General features: G+C 46.7%; 2 protein-coding genes across 6 annotated transcripts in view; one reads left to right on the top strand and one right to left on the bottom strand.

Moving 5' to 3' along the window:
- ANGPTL2 (angiopoietin like 2) overlaps nt 1-6,768 on the top strand; it is a 36,152-nt gene extending 29,384 nt beyond the window's left edge. Inside the window, exons 3-5 of the mRNA XM_055336525.1 lie at nt 471-664; nt 2,439-2,709; nt 4,936-6,768. Of these exons, the coding sequence (XP_055192500.1) occupies nt 471-664; nt 2,439-2,709; nt 4,936-5,135 (665 nt within the window). The 3' untranslated portion in view covers nt 5,136-6,768. The remainder of the gene's footprint in view (nt 1-470; nt 665-2,438; nt 2,710-4,935) is intronic.
- RALGPS1 (Ral GEF with PH domain and SH3 binding motif 1) overlaps nt 1-25,134 on the bottom strand; it is a 292,316-nt gene that overhangs the window by 130,974 nt on the left and 136,208 nt on the right. The gene's annotated exons all lie outside the window — the stretch shown is intronic.

The raw sequence follows: 25,134 nt of genomic DNA on the forward strand, positions 1-25,134 counted from the left end.
TCCATACTGTGATCCCTACTGCTGCATGTTGGTAGGCACATCTCTTTGCACAATATGACCAGCCTAAAAGGTAAATCACCCCAGGAACTCCACACAAATGATTTCAACAAGCCTTACAACCTTGTGTGAGGTAAATATGATCTCCCTTCTACAAACCAGGGCAACTGAGAGTTAGCAGAGGTAAGGAAGCTTGCCCAAATCACAGTGTGATGGAGTTAGAGCTAAAAGTGGGCAGGGAATCCAGGCACCCTGATCACTAGCCCTGGCCTCTTGCCTTTATATCATGTTCTTTCTCAAACTTACAAAACTAAAATTGGTCTCCTCTCACTCCAGGCCTGTAGCTCTCAGCTGGAGCCCTGCTGGAGGTTGTGCCTGCTTGAGGGTATAGCCAGGGTGAGAGGTGGGCAAGAATGGGACACTGTGGCCAGGGAACAGGGAGGTCTATAATGTGTACACATCTGTGTCCCCAGGCCCGTGGAGAGACTGCTTGCAGGCTCTGGAGGATGGCCATGATACCAGTTCCATCTACCTGGTGAAGCCAGAGAATACCAACCGCCTCATGCAGGTGTGGTGTGACCAGAGACATGACCCTGGGGGCTGGACCGTCATCCAGAGGCGCCTGGATGGCTCTGTCAACTTCTTCAGGAACTGGGAGACATATAAGGTGAGAACCCCAGGACCTGTGTGTGCTGCCCACAAAGTGACTGGGTCACCCCAAGAGGCTGACAACCAGCAAGAGAGCCACTTGGAGAGAAGGTGCACGCTGATCTGTTGGGGCCTTTGTGGCCACATGCAATAAACACTTGAGGTGAGAAAGACACTGACAGGGTCATTTTTTGCAAACCCTCCAAGGATGGTGGGGAGCAGCAACACCTTCCCTACTTGCCATTGGCAACTGCTGTAAGAAAGGAGTTAGATGTGCAGACCACACAAGGCCCACAGACAAGGTGGGAATTTAGAAATGCTGGTGTGGAGGGGCCCCTCACCCCAGGCTTGGTCTGGGGAGCATCCTACACCTAGCTGGGGCTTCCAAGGGGAAGACCTGTTCTCACAGCCCAGAGGGGGCAGGTCCCCAAGGACTAAATTCTACACCAATCCCATGATGGAGATACTAGTACAGACCCAGTTTACAGATGAAAAGGTGAAATAACTCACTTTGGGCTGCACAACTATGAGGTGGCAGAGCAGTGAGCCTAGACCTCTGACACCAAAGCTTACAAATTACCCTGGCTGTGACACTCGCCCGTGGCTTTGTGTGTCCTGGCTGCTCCCAACCTACCTCCTGCCCAGCCTGTATCTTTGTTTTTTTTTTTTTTTTTTTTTAATTTTTTTTTATTTATTTTTGATAGTCACACAGAGAGAGAGAGAGAGAGAGAGAGGCAGAGACACAGGCAGAGGGAGAAGCAGGCTCCATGCACCGGGAGCCCGACGTGGGATTCGATCCCGGGTCTCCAGGATCGCGCCCTGGGCCAAAGGCAGGCGCCAAACCGTTGCGCCACCCAGGGATCCCCCCAGCCTGTATCTTTGTTTCTTCTCCTTATCCTCTGCTTCCTAATGCAGAGGTTCCCCTGAAGACCCACTCCTTCACCCCTTCTTCCTCCTGCCATATCCTTTTTTTCAGAGGCAGGAGAGCCCAGGTGTTAGTTTCTGGTTCAAATCCTGGCTCACCCTCAGGTTCTCTGTGATCCTGGGCCTCTGTAGACTTTGGTTCACTCCTTTTAGGGAGGATAATAATAGTACCTAGCTCTTAGACTTGGCACAAGGATTAATAAAATAATTTATGTAAAGTCCTGAGAACAGTGCCAATATACTGTACTTGCTCCCTAAATACTAGCTATTATCATTAACAAGCCCATCTATTTTTAAAACTTTGAGTGCCGCCACCTGGCTGATGATTCCTTAAACTAAATGTAAAAACAATAACAAAACCACTGATTTTAGACCTAGAAAGGAGCCTAGGTGGATGTGGCATGCATATGTTATATCTCATACCTGTCTGGTGCATTAGAGTTTACACGAGACCCTCACACACAGCCCATTCCCAGAGAGGGACACTGATGCTCAAAGAAGGTACAGATTTGTCCAAGGAGCTCTTGTTGTATGCCTACTCTGTGTTGGGCTCTCAGTTCACCACATTATGTGTGTTCCTACAGCCATCCAGTAGGGAAGGTAACACAGTGTCCCCTATGTTCATACAATGCCTAGCACACAGTAGGCACTCTTTAAATAGTCTTGAAGGATGCCCGACTGAGGCTCAGACAGGCAAAGTGACCCATCAAGTCACAGCCAAGTATAGAAGTAGGGATTTAAACCCAGGCTTGCCTTATGCTCTGTCCATTTCTGGTCTCCTCTGTCCAGGACTGAGCATCCCAGAGTGGGGCCCCACTAACTGAGGGCACTGTGTATTGCTCACGAATGCTCTCCTCCGTTTTCCCCAGCAAGGGTTTGGGAACATTGATGGTGAGTACTGGCTGGGCCTGGAGAATATCTACTGGCTGACGAACCAAGGCAACTACAAATTGCTGGTGACCATGGAGGACTGGTCTGGCCGCAAAGTCTTTGCAGAATATGCCAGCTTCCGCCTGGAGCCTGAGAGCGAGTATTATAAGCTGCGGCTGGGGCGCTACCATGGCAACGCTGGTGATTCCTTCACGTGGCACAATGGCAAGCAGTTCACCACTCTGGACAGAGACCATGATGTCTACACAGGTAGGACCAGTAGAGTCAAACCCAGGCACAGGGTAGGGAAATTAGGTCGGCCAAAGCCAGAGCTTCTGACACAGGGTCTGAGGACAGGAAGGTCCCAGGGCCTGGCAGCCCAACGCTGTTCCTGCTCGCTGAAGGCCCACTCCTCTGCCCACTGCCCACAGACTCCCTTCACAAAAGTTGGATCAAAGTGGCATTTACAAAAAGGGAAAGGCAAAGAGGTGTACAAATTACACATCTATGGGCCACTCTGAGCCAAGTGCTCACATCACTTCTCTGCCTGAGGCACCAGGTGTTGTGGCCACACACCTGGGAAATAATGCTGGCCACGTGCCCACCAGTCACGTGATCCAGGACATGCTGCTTAATCTTTCTGGGGCTCATTTCCACGTCTAGAAATAAGGACAATGTGTACCTTGCAGAGTAGCAAGGAGGTCAAAGAGAAGGTACCTCAAGGGCCTTGACTGGGACTTGGCAAACAGGGCTGAACCCAAGTGGGCTGTCTTTGTGGTTACTATCACTAGCAATGTACTGGTAATGCAGTGCAGTAAGGGAGCTATTAGAGGAAACCAGGTAGGAGACATGAAGTGATTTGTCCAGGGTCACATGCCTCAAAGTCAGGTTTTTACTAAAAAGCCTTTATCAAAACATAAAAACAAAGGCCTGCAAAGTCAGCAAGGGGCCAATCCTACCTCCAGGCCAAGGCTGTCTGTTCTCAGGAGCAAAACTGGCCCCCTTCCTACCCCTCCCCTTAGTCCTGGTCTGCAGGCTACTCCCTCCTCTTTAAGGACTGTGCTAGGAACTACCAGCTCTGGAGGCACTACCTACATATGAAGGAGTGAGGTCCTTACTCCAGACCCCCATGGCAGCCATACACTGGCAGACTGTTGGGTTCTCTCACCACTGGGGGACATTAAGACACCTTTCTTCTGACTGGCACTGAAGGGAACCCTGAGGAAGGAGTATGTCTTCTTTGGCCAGGGCTGCTGTAGCTTCCAGGAAGAGCAAGGCAGGAAGATGATCCTTAGAGCTGGTCAGATTTTAGGGACACAAGGGCCAGTATAGCATTTCTTGAAGGTCACCATGGACAGCAGGGAGAATACTGTTCTATGACCCCAGCTGTCAAGACTGTCCAGCAGCACAGACAGTGGATGCGAGGAAATGGAACTCCTTGTTCCTGGAGGTACACAGGGCAAGCTCAGGAGGGCCTTCCACTCACACGGGAGGCCAGCTGTGGCATGCCAAGGGCTCTTTCTGCTCTGCAAAGCCAGCACTGCCATTTGGTCCTTGTGACCTTGAGCAATGGCCTAGAGAGGAGCCTGACAAAAATTCTGGGAATACCTGGGCTGCAGAGGTTCTGGGTGTCTGAACTGAGCGTCCCCTGACTTTCTGCCTCAGCCAGCCTGCTGCCTCATCGGATCATCTCAAGGCCTCAGCTGGAGCAGGGCCACTGGCTCCATTGGGCCCCAGCCCACAAACTTGCCTGGGGGTGACCCCTTCACAGGCTGGCTCAGGAAACTGGGGGTCCCCTCTTTTAACTAAGACCAGCCCAAGCATCCAGTAGCTCCTTTTCCTCTTCCTTCCTGAGAAGGCCAGTGCCCCTGCACGCCTGTTTGCACCTTGCCCACATTTTTACTGTTGTTCCGAACTGCTTGTCCTTGGCAGCAAAATCCAGTGTGATGTGATAGTGCCAAAAGTTTTATGAAAATATCTTTCTTTTGTGAAATCATAAAAGAATCTTTGGCTGGAATACAGGCTAAGAGAAAGAGAGGAGCATTTCATCTTAAACACTTCCTTTGTTGCCCTATAAAAAGTCTTGATCCAACACCTGCAACTCTTAAAAAATTCCTAAGAACCTACTGGCCTCTCCCCCAACTCAGCCCAGATCATCTCTGCTTCCTATTCAGACCTTCCCAGGCACTCCCCCTGCACAAGCCCTGGGCTAACCCTTAAGCTATGTGCTCTTGTTTCATCCCCACAGCTGTCCTGTGTGGGAGGCACCATGCTCATGACACTTCAGTGGCTCTGTGACTTCCCTGGTTACAAGGCTGAGCCTCAGAGCTTGGGGCAGATCTGAAGCCCGCCCACCTCTCAGCATTCTTGTTCCAAATGCACCCTCTCTGCCCCCTCCCACCCCCTGCTAGAGAGGGCCCTCCTAGAGTCCCTGAGAAAACGGTGACATGGGTAAAACTGCCCCCTCCCTGTGACCTCCTCCCTTGTCTCCTGCAGGAAACTGCGCCCACTACCAGAAGGGAGGCTGGTGGTATAACGCCTGCGCCCACTCCAACCTCAATGGGGTCTGGTATCGTGGGGGCCATTACCGAAGCCGCTACCAGGATGGGGTCTACTGGGCTGAGTTCCGAGGAGGCTCCTACTCGCTCAAGAAAGTGGTGATGATGATCCGGCCCAACCCCAACACCTTCCACTAAGTCAGCTCCCCTCCTGACCTCTCATGGCCGCCAATAGGAGCCTGCCTGACCATGCTGGTCCCAGCACCAGGAGCAACTCTCCACCAGTTCACTGGAGGGCCGGGAGGACGGGGCCACTGGATTCTGTTTTCCCAAGTCACTGCAGCAGATAATGGAATGGAATCGACACAGTATCCTCTGTCCCTATTGCTTTTCTTTCTATCAGAGATCCCCTAGGGTTTCCACACAGCGCAGGACTACACACAAGTCCTTCTTTAAGGAAATTAATTCCCAATGACAAAAACACAACTGCAAAATACCATAATAATATACATGTGCGTGAGCTGACCTTATGCAAGTATGTGTACAGCACATAATATATGCACTTAGATATATGCCACGTGTACTATATCTAAATACATATATAAGTTTGGTTATATACCTAAATACACATGCATTCAATTCTCAGATGTTGAAGTTGTTACCAAGAGCTTTGTTCTTAAAAGCATTGTATTCACATTGTGTTCCTCAAGTCTAAGAGCCAATCACAGACTGTGTGACTCCAATTCAAAGAATAATCCTTGGCATCTGTATGTCTGGATTCTTCCAGGAGCATCTACATGCTATTCACTCACATGGGGGTTCTTTCTCCTTTCTCACTGAAGAACCCCTTTGGCCACCTGATCAAATCTCAAAATCTCCCTCCCCTCTCCATTTCTGTACTTCCCTACATTCTCAGGTCTTTTTCACCATCCATCCCTCTATCCATCCACCCATCCATCCACCTACTCCTCCATCCAACACCATGCAGGAAATACCTTCTGTGTGTCAGTCCTTGGTCACTCACTGCGGTTCCAGGCACCTTCTCTGCTCTTCTGTACCCCTTCCTACCCACTCCTTACCTTTTCTGTCATAACATCCTTTCTTTCCAGGCAAGATTCCTTAGCCTCTGAGTAGAAAACTATTTGGGCTCCAGGTTTCTGGTCAGGAAAGGGAAGGCCAGGCCCAAAAGCTAACTCCCAGCCACATAGATAATATATTCGCAGTTTTGTATGTTCCATTCACACTTTAGCCTCCATGTCATTTTAACCATCACAGAAATAATAATCTACCTTGCCCAGGAGATAATCAACTGAAAAGAAGTCATCACGTGATCGTTGGGGCCCCCGAATGGCTACAGACCAAAGGTCCCAAGCTCTCAGGCCGACGAGAGTCTGTGTCTCGTCCCCAAACGACACTTCTCTGGAGAACAGATGCCACAAAATTGACAACTGGCCACTTCTTGTGAGCTCCTGAGTATTCAGGAGCCACCGGACCCCTTGGCTGGTGTGTTGCAGCATGGTGGCTTTCTGAGTCCTATTGGCCACGAAGTGTCAGACTCAGTACTGCCGGGACTCTTGCCAAGCAGGGAGCAAGAGATAAGTCAAGAAGGTGAGACTGCCCCGGTGGGCGCGTGAATGGGGGTGTGCGAGATGTTGGAACGTTTGGTACTGTCCATGTCTGGGTGTGTGCCTATTACCTCAGCATTCTCACAAAGTGTACCATGTAGCATGTTTTATGTATATAAAAGGGAGGGTTTTTTTTTTAATATATTCCCAGATTATCCTTATAATGACACAAATCTGCAATAAAAGCCATCAGTGCTTTGGCTGCATCTACACTGTATGTTATTGTTTTAGGATACCTTCCTGGGACCTCTGACAGCAGAGATTTTTTGAGTAAAACCAGGAATAGATTCAGCATCAGGAACAGACACCAAAATCATTTACATCAGGAACAGACACCAAAATCATTTACATCACACTCTCCTCATCTTTGGTTTCCACCTACATTGTTAGGAGTCCCAAAATAGTACCTTGAAGGCCCTCTGGGGCTTCACCTCCTTACATCCAGCCATGTCCTAAATGTCTTCACTGAATGCTCTAGAAGCCACCTCCTAGACAGTGCAACCAATCCCTGAAACACCTTCCCCCATGTCTGGTCCCCTTTCACCAAAAGGCACCATTTATCAATTGCTCAGGTCAAAAACAAGGACTTCTCCCCCTGCCTTGCCAAGGCCAATCCAACCATCCACATAAGCCCTCCTCTCTGTCTTAGTGTCTCCTCTCCCCGCAACTTGCAACAGGTTCCCCACCCAGCCAGGAGGCCTGTGCCTCTGTCTCTCTCATTCCAGTCCGACTTCCACAGTAGCTGCCAGAAAAACAGATACGTGGACTGGGAAGTCATCTCTAGGCATAGAAGGAACCCCCAAAACTAAAAAAAAGGAAAAGACTAAGGGATATGACTAAAGAAAACACATTTTCTGCCCTCTGAAAAATAAAACATGACAGAGATTGAAGGCAAACATCAAACAAGAAAAATATGGGAATGGGATGCCTGGGTGGCTCAGTAATTGAGCCTCTCTGCCTTCAGTTCAGGGCGTGATCCTGTGGTCCCAGGATCGAGTCCCACATTAGGCTCCCTGCATGGAGCCTGCTTCTCCCTCTGCCTCTGTCTCTGCCTCTCATTCTCTCTCTGTGTGTTTCTCATGAATAAATAAATAAAATCTTAAAAAAAGGGAAAATACGGGATTAATATTCATGGTATACCAGGAACTCTCTAAAATTAAGAAAAAAGATACAAGTGCTATGATAGACAACTTTGTAAAGTACACAAACACATTAGAACACAAATGGCCAGTAAGCAAGAAAAGATGCCTCAGTACGAAACAGAGAGGGACATTAGATTAAGCACAAACCATTAAACAGTGCCTATCAGATTGGTAAATATGAAAAAAATCTCCATGTTGACAAGTGAATGGAGAAATATGTACTCAATGTACAGAAGTATTCATTTATTCAATTTATTTGAAGAGCAACTTGGAAAGTGGGTACCAAACATGGACACACGTATGCATCAAAATTTAGAAACACATCTTTGGACCCAGCAAACCCTCTTCTCAATGGTATCACTTCTGCACAGGAGAGCTGTTCTTAGCAAAGATGTAGTTGGGGAGAGACAGATGTTTACTACAGCCTACTCTGTGCTTGGAACTGGACTTAATGTTTTCTTATGGGACCCTCACAGCAGCCCTGTGAAGAGGGACTGTTCTTACTTCACAGGAGAGGAGAAAATGAGGCTCAGAGTCAGACTGCTCATAAGAACATTCTACCAGCAGGTAATCTAGATCTGAAAGGTGTTGCATATCAGGCACTAGGTAAGAATTCTCAATTCCCTCTCCCAAACCTCTAGTCGGTTGTTGAGGTCATCAGTTGTTGTAAACTATTTGGTAAGAATATCTCAACCTTGGCCCAGGTCACAGCCAGGCCTCTTCACATACCTGGAATGGAGTGTCCAGGACATAAGGATTGATGGTAAATGAAAACAGGGTCCATCTGGCCTTACTGATGACTGGTCTTGGATCCAGAACCCAAAGCAAAGAGTTCTGGAAAGACATGCTGGACAATGCTGAGCAATCGTTTTTCTAAACTAGTTGGGACCGAGACAAAAGCAGGCCATGAGACCAGCCGTTTCTCCCAACCCCCCACCCCAAAACCACACCCTGGCTATATGGAAGGAGAGGAAGAGGAAGGAATAAACCCAACAAATATGTGGAACTAGCTCTCCTTGGTGTAAAATAGAGGTTTGATTCACAGCATCAAAGAAGAAAATGCAGGGGAGGGGGCATAGGGTGGCTCAAGTGCAATGTTACTTAGTACCTGGTGTGTGGCTCCACCAACCAGCAAATACAGCCAGTTGGCATCCTGAGATCTGCCCAACTCAGACCAACACCCCTCCCTTCTCTTCCATCCCAGACAGTGGCCTTTTAAGGCCTGCAGCCATAGAAGCCCTAACCTCACTAAGGTCTCCATGGTGAATGCACCTGCAGACCACAAGGAAGTCAGCAAAACCCACACTCTCTCCTACCCCAGCAAAGCCCCTGCATTCCAAACTGAGCCAATGCCTTGGTCACTGGGAGCCACCAACCTGCTAGATTAATGTGGGGAAGGACTTATGGCGGGAAGATAAGAATATTCTCCAAGCAAGCGACACTAAGCAGGAACCCCTTCCCAAAATCTTGCCAGTTTGAGCAAGACTGAAAGAGAAATCTTTGAAGTACTGAAAATAATGCTCCTGGGAATCTAGGATGCTCGTAATCTACAGATGCATTTTGGGAGCTCCAGGGGTCTTCCCTAATTTCCTGACACCACTTCATCTGTTCTATGTAGTCTTTAAAGACTCTGGGTTATAGAATGACAAAACCACACAACTGGAATAAACAAAAGGGGATGTTTTAAGTATAGCAAAAAAGACATTCTCCCTTGGTTTTATCTGAGACTCCACAGGCTAAAAGGCTAAATAAAACCTGCCAAGTGGGGATCCCTGGGTGGCGCAGCGGTTTGGCGCCTGCCTTTGGCTCAGGGCGCGATCCTGGAGACCCGGGATCGAATCCCATATCGGGCTCCCGGTGCATGGAGCCTGCTTCTCCCTCTGCCTGTGTCTCTGTCTCTGTGTGTGTGTGTGTGTGTGTGTGACTATCATAAATAAATAAATTAAAAAAAAAAAACCTGCCAAGTGTTCTGCATTCTAGAGCAAGGTGCAGGACCATCCTATAGGAGAGTGGCCCCAAACAGATTCTACAATAGCTGATGGCCCATCTATAGCCTGTGTAAGAAGTGTAGAAAAATATTCTGGGTTGGGGGAATGAGTGGTCCTTATGATACACTTCCTGGCCACCACTACCACAGGGAGAGTGGGTGCTCCCCCTCATCCTACATCAAGTGAGAGGGACTTCAAGCAACTGTCCCAAAGGTGTTATGGCAATGATGAGCATAAGCACTACTGCCAGACTCATACCTCAAGTCTCGAGGCCTGCGGCAGAGAGAAATGAGACCACACTGGAGCAAATGGCAGGCCCAGAGAGAGGCGATGGAGAGGCAAGGATATGGTCTCCTAGGAACCGAAGGGCTGCCTGGAGAGTGGGGTAGAGGGCCATGCAGGAAGCCGCAGGAGCCAAACAAGGGGCCATAAGTGGTGAAGCAGAAGTGGAGTACCACCCCATCACAGCAGCTGAGTCTGAGGTGCCCAGAAGAGAAACTGTCTGGCAGCAGCAGAGCACAGGTGCTTGGGCATCTGGGACACCCACAGGGCACAAGCTCTGAATTACAACTGAATCAGCCACATAGGATGAGCCATGACCCCTCCCTACTCCCTCTCCCTTGGTCCAAGCCCAAGGCTCACGAACCTCAGTGGGCAATCAGGAAGCAGGAGGGCTCCAGGGACAGAACTGACTGTAGGCCCTCCCCCAGCCCAGGCCTCTGAGTCTCGGGCTTTACAAGTCCAAACTTCTGACTACTACCCCCGACTGTTTGTGGTGACCAGGTGCTTAGAACAGACAGCTTTTTCGTCCTCACAGCAGAAAGATGAAGGGGCTTGAGAAGTTTTCAGCATTGGCTGGGGAAAGAGCTAGTCCACAGGGTAGGCTGGAAAGGACACTGGGGAAAAAATTAAGTTGGTTTCTTCTTACACCTGACTGAGTCCAGCTCATTTAATAAGCTGGTTACATAAGGACACGAGGTATCTCCCGGAGTCCATGAGCAGGGACGCAGCTGGGCCTCACGAGGGCCAGGAACCAGAAACTGCCTGGAAAGCCTTCAAGAGGCAAGGCAGCAGAGTTTCCAGCCTCTCCCCCTTCTGTTCCTCTTCCCTTGCTTGCAGGTCTCTCTGTTTCTCATTGTGCATCCATCTGCTTTTCCCAGCATGGAATTCCTGAGCTCACATGTCCTCTTGGTCTGAGTGCCAGCAAAGACTTACAAGCACCCTCCCTTCCAGTGCTAACTCCCAGCCAGAGGATCTGACTGGCCTGCTTGGGTTGGGTGTCCACCTCAGGCCTATCAACTCTGGCTGGAGTGAACACTGCTGCTCAATGCTGTGGGGACAGCTAGAGGTAGTTCCTAGGTTCCCAGAGAAGCAGAGCTCTTGGCCTGCATCTATATCCAAGGTGTCTACACTGTACTTCAGCTGCTGTTCATCCCCCTCCTCTCCAAAGGCTATATTTTGCTGGGTAGGTAGATCCTGTCTCACTACATATAGATGGTGTCTATTCCTCAGAACCTCCCCCTGTCCACTCCTGCTCTACTGCACAAAGCACACCCAACCCTTTCAGGCCCTGCTGGGCCACTAAATGTGACACCTGGCTATGCCCAGATGGGACTCCTCCTGCCCTTTCTGGACTTGCTGAGTTTCTCAATAGTCTCTGTGGATACTGGAGACAACCAGATCCCCGCTGCTGGAGTCTTCCTGGCAGTATTTCACTCTGGATTACACTCATGCTGTCTACCATCTATGGAGTGCTTTCTGTGTGCCAGGCACCATGAGTTGTCTCTTTAAATCTCATTAACAGACCTCTGAGGTGGGTCTTCTAATTATACTCCCTTTGACATAACAGAAATCAAGGCTCAGAAATGTAAGCGACTTGCCCAAGAACACGCACTCTGAGCCATTCAGGATTTGCACTCCTGCTTCTGTAGTACTAGGTCACTGTCCACAAGGCAAAATGAAACAACTAAGGCCCCTCTCTCACCCTGTGATCACCCCCTACACATCTGAGAATCGTGGTGGCCTGCTGCCCACAGCAGCAGTTACATGAGCTAGCCAGCCAGCCTATTTGTGCAGAGGTAGCTGGATAGACAATAGGTCCCCAGGTGTCAGGAAGCCGGTCAGGGGCTGTTTACCAGGGCTCTGCCCAGGCTAAAGGCTGGGCCCTGCCTGTCTTGCTTCCACCTGTCCTCTAACCTCTAGACTGAGCCCCAACCTTTGGCAGTCACAGGGTCAACTTGTAGCCAGTCTGGCTGTCATCTTGTGCACCAATTCTCTCCAGTCCAAGCCCTGAGCCACATCATCTGGTGGCTGGGTCCCCACTGTGGTGGCTCATGTCCACCTCCCATCTCCATGCCTTCAGGCCTGGGGCTTCCTTACCTAGTCTCTCTCAGATCCAGAGTCAAGCCTGACACAGCCCTAGTCTGAGACTCTGCCACTTGTGAACACAATGCTTTGGTACCAACCATCACTAAGACATTCAAGTATCCCCGTCTTTCCAGACATGGGGCAGCTTGGGGCAGCTCAGCCCACACGTGGGAACCCAGACACATAATCTCTCTCATCTGTGTGGCCTTCCCAAAGCACTTCCACCTGTGGCACCTCCCAGGTGTGAGGCTATCTGGTTAGCCCATCTCCATCTCACCACCAATCATGATAAATTCAGCTCTATGGGCTGGTCAAGGGATGCTCTCTTCCCCCTGTTTCAGCACATGCACCCTCCTGAAGCAGAGGGACATCTTCCCAAGAAGAGAGTTCGTTGGGCAGGGTGAACAGGCCACATTTACCCTGACCCTTAGAGAGCTGGCAGTGACTGAGAGCCTGGAAGGGTAATGTAGAGGCATGGAATGAGAACTCCCTTCTGGAGCCATGTAATGACAAAGGCTGACATCTTAGTTACCTCAAAGACAGAAAAAACTAAGAGGCAGCATGAAGCCTCTTTGGAGTCCAGAATGCTGACCAAGCTTCAGAAAAAAGTGTGGGTACTAGTTTCTTTCAGCCTCCTCTCCATGGACCCAAGAGCCAAGCAGCCCTTCTTCATTGATCAGGGCAGCATGCGGTTGTGCTGGGGACACAGGAGAGAGATTAAGGATAGATGGAGGTGTTCAGGACACAGAAGTGGGAGCAGAGGGCAGATGAGCAGCTGGGTGGGAGGCCTGAGGGCCTGGCTGCCTGACCCTGGGTGCAGGAGAGCCCGGGGAGCATGTGTTTAAAGGAGAAAAGCAGCTTCTTTGCCAAGAACACAAAGGATTGACGGGTAGAAAAGCGTGCATTAAAACAAGATGCCATCTTTCACCTGACATTTCCTCATAAATAAAAAGGAGTCAGTAGGGCCTAGTGCCTAGTGCTGGTGAGAGTGGGGCCGACAGGCATGCTCACACTCTTGGCAAAGTGGAAATGTCACCTTTCAGAGGGCATTTCTGCAGCAGCTACCTGAGATAAGTCACAGTCTGTCTGGCAATTCCCCTTCCCACACTCTGTTGCAGAAATACTCTGCAGGTGAGTAAAGGCATACCAGTAAAGATGTTCTCCACTATATTTGCCACTGAAGGGAGAGCACAGAAGCCACCTGCCTGCTCATCAGTCAGCACATGGCTGAACAAACCGGCATGCACCCAGGCCCAGCTCAGCGAACCACCCACGTGCCTGCCACGGGTGCCACAGAGCCACAGACAGAAGGAAGAAGTTCTACATGTGCTGCCACCAAACAACATCTGTGACTCTTTACATGGAACAAAATGTAAGGTGCAAAGCAAAATGAATAAAATGTCCCCATTTGGGTTAAAAAGCACAATATTATCTGCATCCTCCCCCACACCCACATGGACATACACCAGTGTATGGAGATTAAAACGTCTGGAAGGATACACACCAACTGTTAATTGTGGTTGCTTCTGGGCAAGTAGGCGAGGAAGAAGGGGATTTTTACTTCTTACTTCACAGATTTCCTTTTAGTGTGAGTTTTACAACAAACAATGCGTTACTTTTATAATCTAAAAAGTTTCTAACAGAATGAGTGGGCATTGGAGGCTCTTCCCCAACACAGCTTTCTGGGTGGCCACACAGAACAGATCTTCCAGCTTTCTAAGCAGGCACTCCTGGACCTCTAAAGGTCTGCACACATTACCCACTAAAGCCTACCATAAACTTGAGTAGGGAACCACAGCCTTTTTGAAGGTGACTTGCTAGGCCCTCTTCAGACCCCTTCTTCCTTACAGAGCTGCAAAAATTCATTACTTCTTTTTTTTTCCCCATTACTTCTCAAAGTGGCAACCACCCTCTCTTATTCCTACAGGATTTCCTCCCCTCAAAATAAGCTTCTGAGAGGGACCTAGAACTTCCTGCTGCCCTAGAGATCAATCTTACAGTCTTCTGTGTGCTTGGTTTTACAGTTGAGGTAACAAAGTAATAAATGAGGGATGGTGATCAAGGCTGTGAGATGTGCTAGTTATCATTGCTATGTGACAGATTACCCCAAAACTTAGCAGCATACTTATGTATTACTTTGCAGGTTCTACGGTCAGAAATTTGAGGGTATCTCAGCTGGGTGTCTCTGGCTAAAGAAGTCTCAAGTGACTCAGTCAAGCCATGGGCCGAGGCTGTGGTCTCATCTGAAGGCTCCACCGAGGTAGGCCACTCATGAGGTGGCTGCCAGGCCTCAGTCTCTTGAGGCCCCTTGCTACAGGAGCCTCTCCACTGGACTACCAAACACAAGGCAGCTGGATTCCCCCAGAATCCGAGAGAGAGGAAGAGGTCCAAAAAACAGGAAGAGAGAGCAAGTCCCTCACACTGAAGGCACAATCTGATCTAAGAATAGATGCCCCATTATTTCTGTCATATTCTATATGTTAGGAGTAAGTCAGTATATTCTGCCCATGCTCAAGGGGAAGGGGTTACATAAGGACAGGAAGGCTGGGGGTCAGGGAGGACTGAGGCCATCTTACAAGCTATCAGCCACTCAGAATCTTTCAGATTCTTGGTGTCAATTGTCTTAACTCTCCCTTTCCAAACCTCCTTGCAAGGAGACATCCAAGGTGCCAGGTTACTCCTGAGGATGGAGTAACTCACTAGCCCTTCCTCTACCCCCACCAACCTTAGTCCTGCTTAGGGCCAGCTGCCCTGGAGGGGCTCCTCAGTCTCCCACCTCAAGCCTCCACTCCACAAAAGGAGGGTCTCCAGAGACAATCTTTCTCAGTCCACTGTCTGGGTTTTCCCAGACTGTGAAGACCTTTTATAGGGAAATGTGGCATATTCTGAGGCTTATGCGTGGGCATGGGATTAGACTGGGTTGGACACTGGTCTCATCAAAAGGAAGTGGCACCACTAAAAGTAATGAGATCTTTAACATGAATCCTGTTTGGCTTCTGAAGCTGTGAAATAAGTTAAAAATAGTACACACACACCCCCAGAGGAAGGAGCATTAGGAGGATTACATGAGATAATTCTCATAAAGTGCTCAGTGCAGTGCTGGTCACGTAGGAGAGAATCAAGAGTTGTCATTATTAATGTCGTGAGCTTCTGATTAGAAATCCAGAGACTAAAGGTCAATGTGAAGCGGGCATCCTGATGAGCACATGGATTCCTGCTATGAAGACACACTTTTTCTTGCACAAAGTGGGCTTTGCTCTCACCTCCTTTGGGGGTTCAGACACAACTTCTTGATTCAGAGAAATACAGACTGCAGATCCTCTCTGCGCCCCAGGAGGGACAAAGGTGACAAGGTGCTCAGCTCTGGGCAGCAGAGCAAATGTCTCCCCAACATGTTTTCATCCTGCACTGTTTCTCTCCATGGAGATGGGGGCACAAGGCAGAGGATGTGTGAGTTAAGGCTGGGTGGAGCCCCAGCCAGGGCATGTGATGTTGAGCTGCAGTTGGTATCCGCCTGGCATATGACATTGACTAAGTCATAAGTCAAACTGTGGCTTTTCTCACTCACAAAATGGTTTATTATTTTTGTATGTTTTTTAATTGGAGTTCAATTTGGCAACATATAGCATAACTCCCAGTGCTCATCCCATCCAGTGCCCCACTCAGTGCTCATCAACCATTCACCCCAACCCCTGGGCCACCTCCCTTTCCACCACCCCTTGTTCATTTCCCAGAGTTGGAGTCTCTCATGTTCTGTCACCCTCTCTGGTATTTTCCACTCATTTTCTCTCCTTTCCCCTTTATTCCCTTTCACTATTTTTTATATTCCCCGAATGAATGAGACCATATAATGTTTGTCCTTCTCCAATTGACTTACTTCACTCAGCAAAATGCCCTCCAGTTCCATCCACGTTGAAGCAAATGGTGGGTATTTGTCGTTTCTAATGGCTGAGTAATATTCCATTGTATATATAGACCACATCTTTATTCATTCATCTGTCAATGGACACCGAGGCTCCTTCCACAGTTTGGCTATTGTGGACATTGCTGCTATAAACATTGGGGTGCAGTGTCTCAGTTTTTCACTGGATCTGTACCTTTGGGGTAAATCCCCAGTAGTGCAATTGCTGGGTCATAGGGTAGCTCTATTTTTAACTCTTTGAGGAACCTCCACACAGTTTTCCAGAATGGCTGCACCAGTTCACATTCCCACCAACAGTGCAAGAGGGTTCCCTTTCTCCACATCCTCTCCAACACTCGTTGTTTCCTGTCTTGTTAATTTTCACCATTTCCACTGGTGTGAGGTGGTATCTCATTGCGGTTTTGATTTGTATTTCCCTGATGGCAAGTGATATGAACATCTTCTCATGTGCTTGCTGGTCATGTCTATGTCTTCCTCTGAAATTTCTGTTCATGTCTTTTGCCCATTTCATGATTGAATTGTTTGTTTCTTGGGTGTTGAGTTTAATAAGTTCTTTATAGATCTTGGATACTAGCCCTTATCTGTCATTTGCAAATATCTTCTCCCATTCTGTAGGTTGTCTTTTAGTTTTGTTGACTGTTTCTTTTGCTGTACAGAAGCTTTTTATCTTGATTAAGTCCCAATAGTTCATTTTTGCTTTTGTTTCCCTTGCCTTCATAGATGTGTCTTGCAAGAAGTTGGTGTGGCCAAGTTCAAAAGGGGCATTGCCTGTGTTCTCCTCTAGGATTTTGATGGAATCTTGTCTCACATTTATATCTTTCATCCATTTTGAGTTTTTCTTTGTGTATGGTGTAAGAGAATGGTCTAGTTTCATTCTTCTGCACGTGGTTGCCCAATTTTCCCAGCACCATTTATTGAAGAGACTGTCCTTTTCCCAGTGGATAGTCTTTCCTGCTTTGTCGAATATTAGTTGACCATAGAGTTGAGGGCCCATTTCTGGGTTCTCTATTTTGTTCCATTGATCTTTGTGTCCCGTTTTTGTGCCAGTACCACACTGTACTGATGACCACAGCTTTGTAGTACAACCTGAAATCTGGCATTGTGATGCCCCTGGCTCTGGTTTTCTTTTTCAATATTCCCCTGGCTATTTGGGGTCTTTTCTGATTCCACACAAATCTTAAGATGATTTGTTCCAACTCTCTGAAGAAAGTCCATGGTATTTTGATAAGGGATTGCATTAAATGTGTAAATTGCCCTGGGTAGCACTGACATTTTCACAATATTAATTCTTCCAATCCATGAGCATGGAATATTTTTCCATCTCTTTGTGTCTTCTTCAATTTCTTTCAGAAGTGTACTGTAGTTTTTAGGGTATAGATCCTTTAGTTCTTTGGTTAGGTTTATTCCTAGGTATCTTATGCTTTTGGGTACAATTGTAAATGGGATTGATTCCTTAATTTCTCTTTCTTCAGTTTCATTGTTAGCGTATAGAAATGCCACTGATTTCTGTGCATTAATTTTGTATCCTGCCACACTGCCGAATTGCTCTATGAGTTCTAGCAATCTTGGGTTGAGTCTTTGGGTTTTCTATGTACAGTATCATGTCATCTGCAAAGAGGGAGAGTTTGACTTCTTCTTTGCCAATTTGAATGCCTTTTATTTCTTTTTGTTGCCTGATTGCTGCGGCGAGGACTCCTAGTACTATGTTAAATAGCAGTGGTGAGAGTGGACATCCCTGTCTTTTTCCTGATCTTAGGGGAAAAGCTCCCAGTGTTTCCCCATTGGGAATGATATTTGCTGTGGGCTTTTCGTAGATGGCTTTTAAAATGCTGAGGAATGTTCCATCTCTCCCTGTACTCTGAAGAGTTTTGATCAGGAATGGATGCTGTATTTTGTCAAATACTTTCTCTGCATCTATTGAGAGGATTATACGGTTCTTGTTTTTTCTCTTGTTGATATTATCTATCACGTTGATTGTTTTTAATGAGTGTTGAACCAGCCTTGCATCCCAGGGATAAATCCCACTTGGTCATGGTGAATAATCTTCTTAATGTACTATTGGATCCTAATGGCTAGTATCTTGTTGAGAATTTTTGCATCTGTGTTCATCAGGGAGATTGGTCTATACTTCCCCTTTTTGGTGGGGTCTTTGTCTGGTTTTGGAATTAAGGTGATGCTGGCCTCATAAAACGAGTTGGGAAGTATTCCAACCCTTTCTATCTTTCAGAACAGCTTTAGTAGAATAGGTATTGTTTCTTCTTTAAACGTTTGATAGAATTCCCCTGGGAAGCCATCTGGCCCTGGCAAAATGGTGGTTTCAATAACATCCAGTGGCTTTTTGTAAAAATGGGATGTGACTACAAAGTCCCATAGAAATGTGAATTTTTTTTTTTATTTATGATAGTCACAGAGAGAGAGAGAGAGAGAGAGAGAGAGGCAGAGACACAGGCAGAGGGAGAAGCAGGCTCCATGCACCGGGAGCCCAACGTGGGATTCGATCCCGGATCTCCAGGATCGCGCCCTGGGCCAAAGGCAGGTGCCAAACCACTGCGCCACCCAGGGATCCCAGAAATGTGAATTTTAAGGTAACAAATCTTCAGAATGCAAAAGTAAAGACAAAATTCTCTTCTGGAAAGAATGATATTCAAGACAATATGCAGCTGTCCACTCTACAAAATAATAGAAAAGGTTTCTTTCACTTGAGATGGGAGTTGTCTTTGTGATTATTCTGCTGGCCAGGAAGCATGTTTGAGATGGGTCAGAGGGCAGCTTTTCCCTGCTTGCTGGGCCTCAGAGAGGGTGAATCCCTCAATATGAGGAAGGGGAAATTTGATCAAAGGCTCTCCTGAGCTGGGAAAAGGAGGGTAGCAAGTCAGTCCTGCAGTATGAGTCCATCAGGCAAAGAGGAGAAAGGACACAGTCTGGGAGCTCCGGGAGCAGGCACTCCAGAATGCAAGCTTAAACCTTTCTTTGGGGACAATGACATCCCCGGATCCATCCTAAACTGTGCTTCCCAGGGGAGGAAGGAGGAGCCCGGCTCCACATAGATTCAGCTGCAGGGACTGGGTAGGAAAGGCAGAGATGCTGGAGGGAGGGATCAGAGGTCTGAAGCCAGGCAGCCAGCTGAGGCACCATGCAACAACCAGGATGGATCTGTGGAAGAAGTGAGTATTCCTTGGGGATCCTTAGAAACACATCGGGTGGAAAACTGAAAACAAAAAAGTCTGGATTTCCTGCATGTGGAATGGAAATTTTTCAGTTGGGCATGAAAGGAAAGGATTACCCTTAATGCTGGCGAACTTAGGGACAGTTACATGACAATGTGGTCACCCCAGAACTGGGAGCCAGTGGACTTGGTCCTGGGGTGGTGGTGGCCACTCTGGTCCATGTTCTGGGACACAGAAGTGTTGTGGGCATCAGCCAGCCCAATCCTGCCTGTATTCTGTTGGTAGATGAAAAGAGCACCGTGCTTGCCCTTTCATCGCTGCTCTAAGGGGGCCACAGCTCAAATACACAGTGATTCTCAAAGGCAAGCACAGGGAAATGCCATTTGTTTCCATCAGGTGTAAGGGACATGCTCACTGATAACTGTTTTATGTCTTTCCAAGGTCCTGCTCTAAGATGAATTATTTCTAATTCATTAGAAATAATGAATAATGAATGGGTGGCTCAGTTGATTGAGCATCCAGCTCTTGATTTCGGCTCGGGTCACAATCTCAGGGTCCTGGGATCGCCCTATGTCAGGCATTCAGCACAGAGTCTGCTTAAGATTCCCTCCCTCTGGCCCACCTCCCACCTCACACATGTGTGTGCGTGCTCTTTCTCTCAAAAATAAATAAATAAAATAAAGTACAGTAAAATGAACTGGTTTAAAATGTTTTCCCTCCCCCTCTGGCAATTTCTGAAATATAGTGACACAGCGTGGGCTTCTGCATGGCCCCCTACCTAGCCTTCCCTCTTCCATCCTGATCTCCTTGAAGCTACTCACATGCTGCAGGCAAGGAGGCACATGTTAAATACAAGCCCAATCTGGCCTTGCCCTTGCTTTAAGCCCTCCATGGCTCCCCACTGCTCTTAGGTTCTTAGGAGGATCAAGGCTTGAGCTCTCCACTCACAGTGTCTGGGGCCCAGGTGATCTCACCCTTCCATTCTACTTCAGCTGCTTCTCAAAATACCCTCCCCCTCAATTTCAACTCTCCAGCCAGTTTTTCCAACAAACATGTTTTTCCCCACTTCAGGGCTCTTGCACAAGCTGTTGTCTTTGTCTGGCATGCTCACCTCCCACCTCTTCGCCCAGTTTATTCATCCTTCAGGGCTCTGCTCCAGAAAACCCTCCCTGGTCCCCCCAGACTGGGTCAGGGCCCCTCTATCTGCTCCTTTGTCTTTCCCTTCATTGTGCTCAGCTCAGCTAACTTTTAGTTTCTTGTTCACTGCTGGTGACCAGGTCTGGCCTGTGAACTCCACCAGAACAGAGAGGGTGTCTGGCTCATCCATCACCTAACAAAAGTGCCCACCCATCATTCAATGGCAAGCACCGAGAACACATTGCCTTGCAAAGGGGTTGGCACATGTTGCCCTCAAGCTCAGAGTGTGAGCCCCTCACTCACCTTGCTGTTTGGGAGGCTTTTGGGCATCGGCACAAACACTTCTTTCTGAAAGTCCTTTTGAGGTCAGTTGTTTAAACTCAGAAACAATTTCCCTTCATTTTAAACTTCAGAGTCCATATTTGAAAATAAAGACTTACTTTATCTATGGAACAGTTTGCTGGTTTGAAGGAATACTTTAGGTTCTAGAAATTTCCTTCATGTATCAAAGTCTGGGTAAATTTACCAAGAGTGTCTAAATGTTTTCTTATGATTCAGAACTGTCAGAATGCCTAGTATCTGTTCCTTGAAAGATCCCAATTTTCCACCCTGCCTATAGTTACTTTTAGAATCAGCTCTAAATCTTTTAAAATCCATTACATTCTTAATTTTAGGTAGCTGTTTCCTGGAGGGAATTACAGGTAGTGAAAATCAAACACCCTCTAAGTCAATAAAGCTGTTTAGAAACAAATGGTAGAGCCATTCTTCACAGCCCTTGGCCTGCTTTTATTACCACTGCAATCTGAATTGGGTATGAACAGGGAGTTGCCATCAGATCAATTTAAGCTGCAAATAATTGACCTATTTCCCACCACTATTTTTATGCTTTGAAGTAACTGGGAAGAAACTTTTTCAGACCATCTTATTTTTAAACTGTAGTAAGTTTTCCCTCAGTGTTTTTTGAATTATGTTGCACGAGAAACAGTGCACCAAAGTGCAGCCAACTGGCCCTAAAATTTGCATGCAAAGGAGCTTAACTACATACTCACAGCGTTACTAATACCAGCTGGCACTACGTGAGGGCACTTTTTTTTTTAAGATTTTATTTATCTATTCATGAAAGACACAGAGAGAGAGAGATGTAGGCAGAAGGAGAAGCAGGCTCCACACAGGGAGCCTGATGTGGGACTTGATCCTGAGACCACAAATCACGCCCTGAGCCAGGGGCAGGTGCCCAACTGCTGAGCCACCCAGGTGTCCCCGTGAGGGCACTTTTATAGGAAGCGAGGTACACATGAGTAAAGAGTCCTGAATAGTCCCAGGCAATCAATTAGCACAGAACCTTCCAGAGACGTTTAAGAGGTCATTACAAAAGTAAACCCTATACTCACCATTAGAGGCAAATATCTGCTGGAGCAGCGCTCAAGATCTCCAGCGACAGAGGCAACAAAGCATCAGGAAATATCAGGGACTGACCTCAAGTTCCTCCAAGAGAATAACTCCCTCTCCCTGAGGGAAAGACCTACAGTGAGGACTTTGCCAAAGGAAAAAGAAATGGTTTCGGACATTTTTTCCTACATTGTACTTTCCAGGAATTATGTAACTATTCCCCCTGCAATAAACAAATCCAGCCCTGGGACAGGCTGGGTTTCCAAGAGGAACCAGTACTGAAAGCACAACCTGGATGTGGGCAGGGTCTGTCCACAGGGATCTGATGGGTAGGTTGGGCCCCAGTTGTCCTCAGGACCATGAGCCCTCTAAGCCTCAGAACGGGATCCTGCTTCATTCTTTCTAACAAAACTGTAATGCTCTTCCCATGGTAAGCCCCTGCACACAGTCCTGAGAATGGAAAGCATGTTGGGGTCACCTCCTGTTCTCTTCCTCTTGCTCGTGTATGTCAGGGAGCCGTGCTGCAAGGAGCATGAGAAATGCAGCCTGACTGACTGAGGGGAGTGGGAAATTGCCATCAGGCTGGAAGCACAGGGGCAGGGCAGTTAAGCTGGGCTCTTGGAGGTAGAAGCAGAAGCGCTGTGCCACACTGAGGCCAACACAGAGCCTCTCCACTACCTAACTCCAGGAAGAGGCAGCTGAGATGAAGCCATCAAGGCCAAGAAGGGTCACAACTCCAGAAACTCAGGGCTGGCACAGGCTATATGTCCACTGCAAGTGCAGACCCATCCTGTGGCCTGACGAGAGCCACTGGGTAATGCATGAGGGGCCTCTGGCTGGTGGCCCAAGGAGGTGACTCATATACTTGGTCTGATTACAAGGGACAGGGGTCAGAAAGGGGAGACAGTATTGGTCCAGTTTGCCCTCAAAAGCCCAAAACGGCACTGCCTTGAGGTCCAAGAACAGAGAGTGTCACAAGAAAGAGTCAAGACAATTCATCCGCCTTCATTTAGTGTCTGGTGGAGGCTACCCTCAAGTCATAAATGGCAGGGGACACACAGGTAGCAACCGCCAGGGAGGAATAGGAAAATAATGACCTGGACAGTGGAGATGGGGCATCAGGAGAGGGTGGTGTTGAGAGCTTAGGGCTTACGGCCAGACAATGTGGGCCAAGTCCTGGCTCTGCCACTCTCAAGTTATGTGACCCTAGGCAACCTCTCAGCGCCTGCTTATTCACTGGACCATTATGACCATTCATTGAGATAATGCATTAAAATGCCTAGCAGAGTGCCAGGCACAGAAAGTAGACAGTAAGCAGCAGCTCTCATGATCATGCTTAAGAAAAGAGAAGAGTCCATCCTTAACAGTCCAGAAGCACCTCTGCTAGGAGGACCACCAGGCTTGCACTAGGCAACCCCCTCATCCTAATAGTATCAATGTCATCCCTCAACTGATCAGCCTCAGGCAAAGTGGGAATGGGTTTGTGAGCTATGCGCATCAACATGCCCTCCCTCTGCAGATCTGAGGTGGGGATTTGCAAATTAAGTAGAAAGACACTGCAGTTTACAGTAAGTCATAAGAAAAGACAAGGAAAGAATAAAAAAGCATAAAAAAGAACGCACAGAATCGTGTTTGATTCAATAATATGGCATAAGAATAAATGAATATGTAAAAGTATTCCCCTACTAAAAGGCAAGGTCTCTCATATTGGGTCCAACTAAGTGCAGTTTTCAAAGATCACACTTAAGGCAATCTAAAATATCCAATCCCAAAATATAGTCAAAGATTTATAAAATGAATACAAATGAGAAATTAAAGAGATTTCACAGAATTATTATCGAAGAAGTAAAAGCAATTAACAAACAGAATCAAGATCATTTTGTATGGGACACTTTACCATAAATTTCCAATTGTTATAAACTACTATATACTAAATAATGTAAGGCAGAACTATTGGAAATGCAAGGGGAGTCCAACATTTATTTCTGTACTTAATAGACTAAGTTATCACAAGTTAATCATTTAAATACTCTAATGAAGTTATAAGAGTAATTTGCAAGATTACTCTTCTTTTTCAGCACTCATGAAGCACTTACAAAAAAATGATCTTATATTAAACTACAAATGTCAAACATTTGTTAAAACCTAGAAAGCATTTATGCCACATATCCCAAAAACCATGTAAAAAAAATTAGAAGACTGTTTTTAAAACCCAAAGCTGCTCATAGCAGTGTGATGTATGATGGCCAAAAAGTGAAACAATTCAAATGTCTATCAAATAAATAAATAAAGCATGGTGTCCACACAATGAAATGTTATCTGACAATGTGAAGGAATGAAGTAGGGATTATGTTCCAACACTTGGAAACATGATACTAAAGGGGAAAAAGCCAGTCATAAAAGACCATATACTGTGCCATTAAATTTCCATGAAATGTCCAGAATAAGCAAATCTATATATAGAGAAAGTAGACTGGCAGTTGCTGAGGGCTGGGAGTGAGAGCAGAAGAGATCTGGCCAGAAGGAAAAGGGAGTAACCGCTAACGGGCACAGGGTTTGTCTTTGGGATGATGAAAATGTTGCAAAATTGTGTTGATGGCTGCACAATTCTTTGAAAACTACTGAACTGGACACTCCAAATGGATGGGACATAAATTCTAATCTCCATAAAGCCACTTGAAAACAAGAAGAAAATTCGAGCCCTTAAAAAATGAAAAAAAAAACCCAAAACACTTCTTTATTACTTGGATAAAGGAAAAACTGAAACTATAATCACAGAACATTTAAAGAATATCACTGAGAAAACTGTATCACAAAACATGCAGCAGCTATCAGGGCAAAATGTATGCCCTTAACTGTTTTCCAAATTAAAGAGGAGAAAGTAATATTTATACAAATGAGCCAATAATACAACCAAAGTAGTTAATAGAAACAACAAAACAACATAAGGAAAACAGGCGAGATGAACTATAAAAGACAAAAGCAGAAATTCCATATTTCATCAAATTTAGGACATCATTCTAAAACACACTGTCATTTTATGTATAACTAAGAAAAACCACTGCCAATTAAACAACATCACAATGCTTTGTTTGCCATCAATTGAAAGATGCATCCCAACTTCAGAGGTGCTAAAATGTGGAGACAAAAAGCACATTTTAGGCTGACAGAATATAATAAACTAGAAAGCAGAAGGACAACGTGACTGATAAATACAAAGTCTAATTCTCTGGAAAGACCAACAGACGTACCTCTGACAAAGTAAACGAAAAAAAGAAAGAAAACAAAAACGCAAACTATCAGCAATGCAAAACAAATACAACCATCCACATATAAGAGGCTAAAATTTATAGGAGAATATTATATAAAACTATGGTCAAAGAAAACTAAATGAGAAAAAGAATGCTATGCAAATACTTTTTAAAACTTGGGTCAAGTGGACAATTTTCTACTAAAATTA

Source organism: Nyctereutes procyonoides, unplaced genomic scaffold (genome assembly GCF_905146905.1).
Source record: "Nyctereutes procyonoides isolate TBG_1078 unplaced genomic scaffold, NYPRO_anot_genome, whole genome shotgun sequence".
Classification (NCBI taxonomy): domain Eukaryota; kingdom Metazoa; phylum Chordata; class Mammalia; order Carnivora; family Canidae; genus Nyctereutes; species Nyctereutes procyonoides.